Source organism: Diaphorina citri, unplaced genomic scaffold (assembly GCF_000475195.1).
Source record: "Diaphorina citri unplaced genomic scaffold, Diaci psyllid genome assembly version 1.1 scaffold4753, whole genome shotgun sequence".
Taxonomy (NCBI): domain Eukaryota; kingdom Metazoa; phylum Arthropoda; class Insecta; order Hemiptera; family Psyllidae; genus Diaphorina; species Diaphorina citri.
Genome location: NW_007382146.1, coordinates 7,645 through 9,302, shown reverse-complemented (window position 1 = coordinate 9,302; position 1,658 = coordinate 7,645). Strand labels below are relative to the sequence as shown.

General features: G+C 37.1%; 1 protein-coding gene across 1 annotated transcript in view; it reads right to left on the bottom strand.

Annotated features, from left to right (window-relative positions):
* Nucleotides 1-14: 14 nt before the first annotated feature.
* The window catches only part of LOC103521222, a gene marked incomplete at both ends in the record, with an annotated part of 8,948 nt that continues 7,304 nt past the window's right edge, over nucleotides 15-1,658 (bottom strand). The window contains one exon of the mRNA XM_008486328.1: nucleotides 15-623. Within this exon, the coding sequence (XP_008484550.1) occupies nucleotides 15-623 (609 nt within the window). The remainder of the gene's footprint in view (nucleotides 624-1,658) is intronic.

Here is a 1,658-nt window from a genome sequence, read left to right as displayed (position 1 = left end):
AGAGGTGGTCTTACAACTAGCGTCATACACAACACGAACCTTGGTGCTGACACTTTCTGACTTTGTTACAATGTGATGCGGAATGAAATAACCGGAAATATCAGATTGATCGGAGCACTTGCTCATAAATCCTTTATCAATCAAGTCTGACATGGCTTGATCATAACTTGACCTTAAATCTTCAGAAGATTGCAACCTTTTTTCCAACAGGAAAAATCTCTTCTTTGCCATAGTGAAGGAGTCACCCAGCTGAGTAGGGTCTTCCTTGAAAGGCAAGGGAACTTGATATAAACCATCATCATTTCTAGAAACTTCAGAAGAATAAATCTCTTCACAGAGCTTGTCCTCAGGACTGAGTTTAAAACCTTCCACAGAGGGAACATTTTCTATTTCCCAAAATCTTACCAAATCCGTATCTAGCGAGCTTTGGAACATACAATGTGACTGATTGTCAACACTAGTAGATAGCATGGGAGCATTGCCAAAGATGACATGACCAAGTTTGGTACTAACTGCAACAGGTTGATCGACTGAACCATGTACAGTATCTCCAAGAAGAATATAGGGGTAGACTGATGAACCCAAGATACCAAATATTGGACCAGGTTCCATGAACTCATCATCTGCAAGGGGTAAGGGTTTAATATGATTAATTTTGGAGCAATCAATAATATGAATAGGAAGTTTGTCTACAACATTGGGTACAACCAATGCATGTGTAGTAAATTTGATTCGCTCATCAAAACGAGAAGCGAATGAAAAGTTTACTTGACCAAGTACTGTGCTACTAGCTGAACCAAGACCTCTCAAGCTAGAAGTTGATGGACTTGAAGGCAAATTTAAAGTTTTGACTGCTGACTGAATAATAATATTTGACATGGAACCACTATCTAACAAAAATCTCATTATGTGGGGATAACCATTAATATCAAAAACTTTAATTTTAATTGTACCAAGCAAAACTGTTGTACCAGCTGAATTTGAATTTTTGTTTTCTGTTTGCGAACACAGAGACACCTCTGCTGGTTCAAGATTTTGTTTTTAACTACCTGGGATGTTCCTCTAATAAACTTTATGCCGAACTGTGGACGTTCCTCTAGTTGTAAAGTTTTCTAACTAACTACAACGAGTTCTAGTTTGGTTCCAAAATAAGGCATAACCATTTACATTCAAGATTCATATTTGGATCGAGGACTAATATTTCGGTATCAATGGGTATTCAGACCATTACGGTCAATTTAACAGAGAAGGAAAAAACACTTCTTGTTGATATTATTAACATCGGAGACACGAAGTCTAGTAGGGTGAAAAATCTACAGTTGTTTAAAAATTTAACATTTGGAGTACTTGCGATGAGGAAACGATCTGCGTGTGTGATACACACTTACACAAATCCATTATTAGTATCTAAAGGTCTAACATCAAAGATTTTTACACACAGTCAAACATTCGAGTTTTAGTGTCAGAGAACTAAAGTTAGTCTTATAGGGAGACCTAAACTGTTAGTCAGATTCTCAAGATGGAGATCGGGTTTGAGTATTGGTTATCGAGTCAGATAGGGGAGATTAAGATTTGATCGTCGTTATAGTATGTTAACATTTCCAGTACATTTGGGACAAGTTTTTAAGTTACGACAGGTATAACCAGACTTGGTAGAC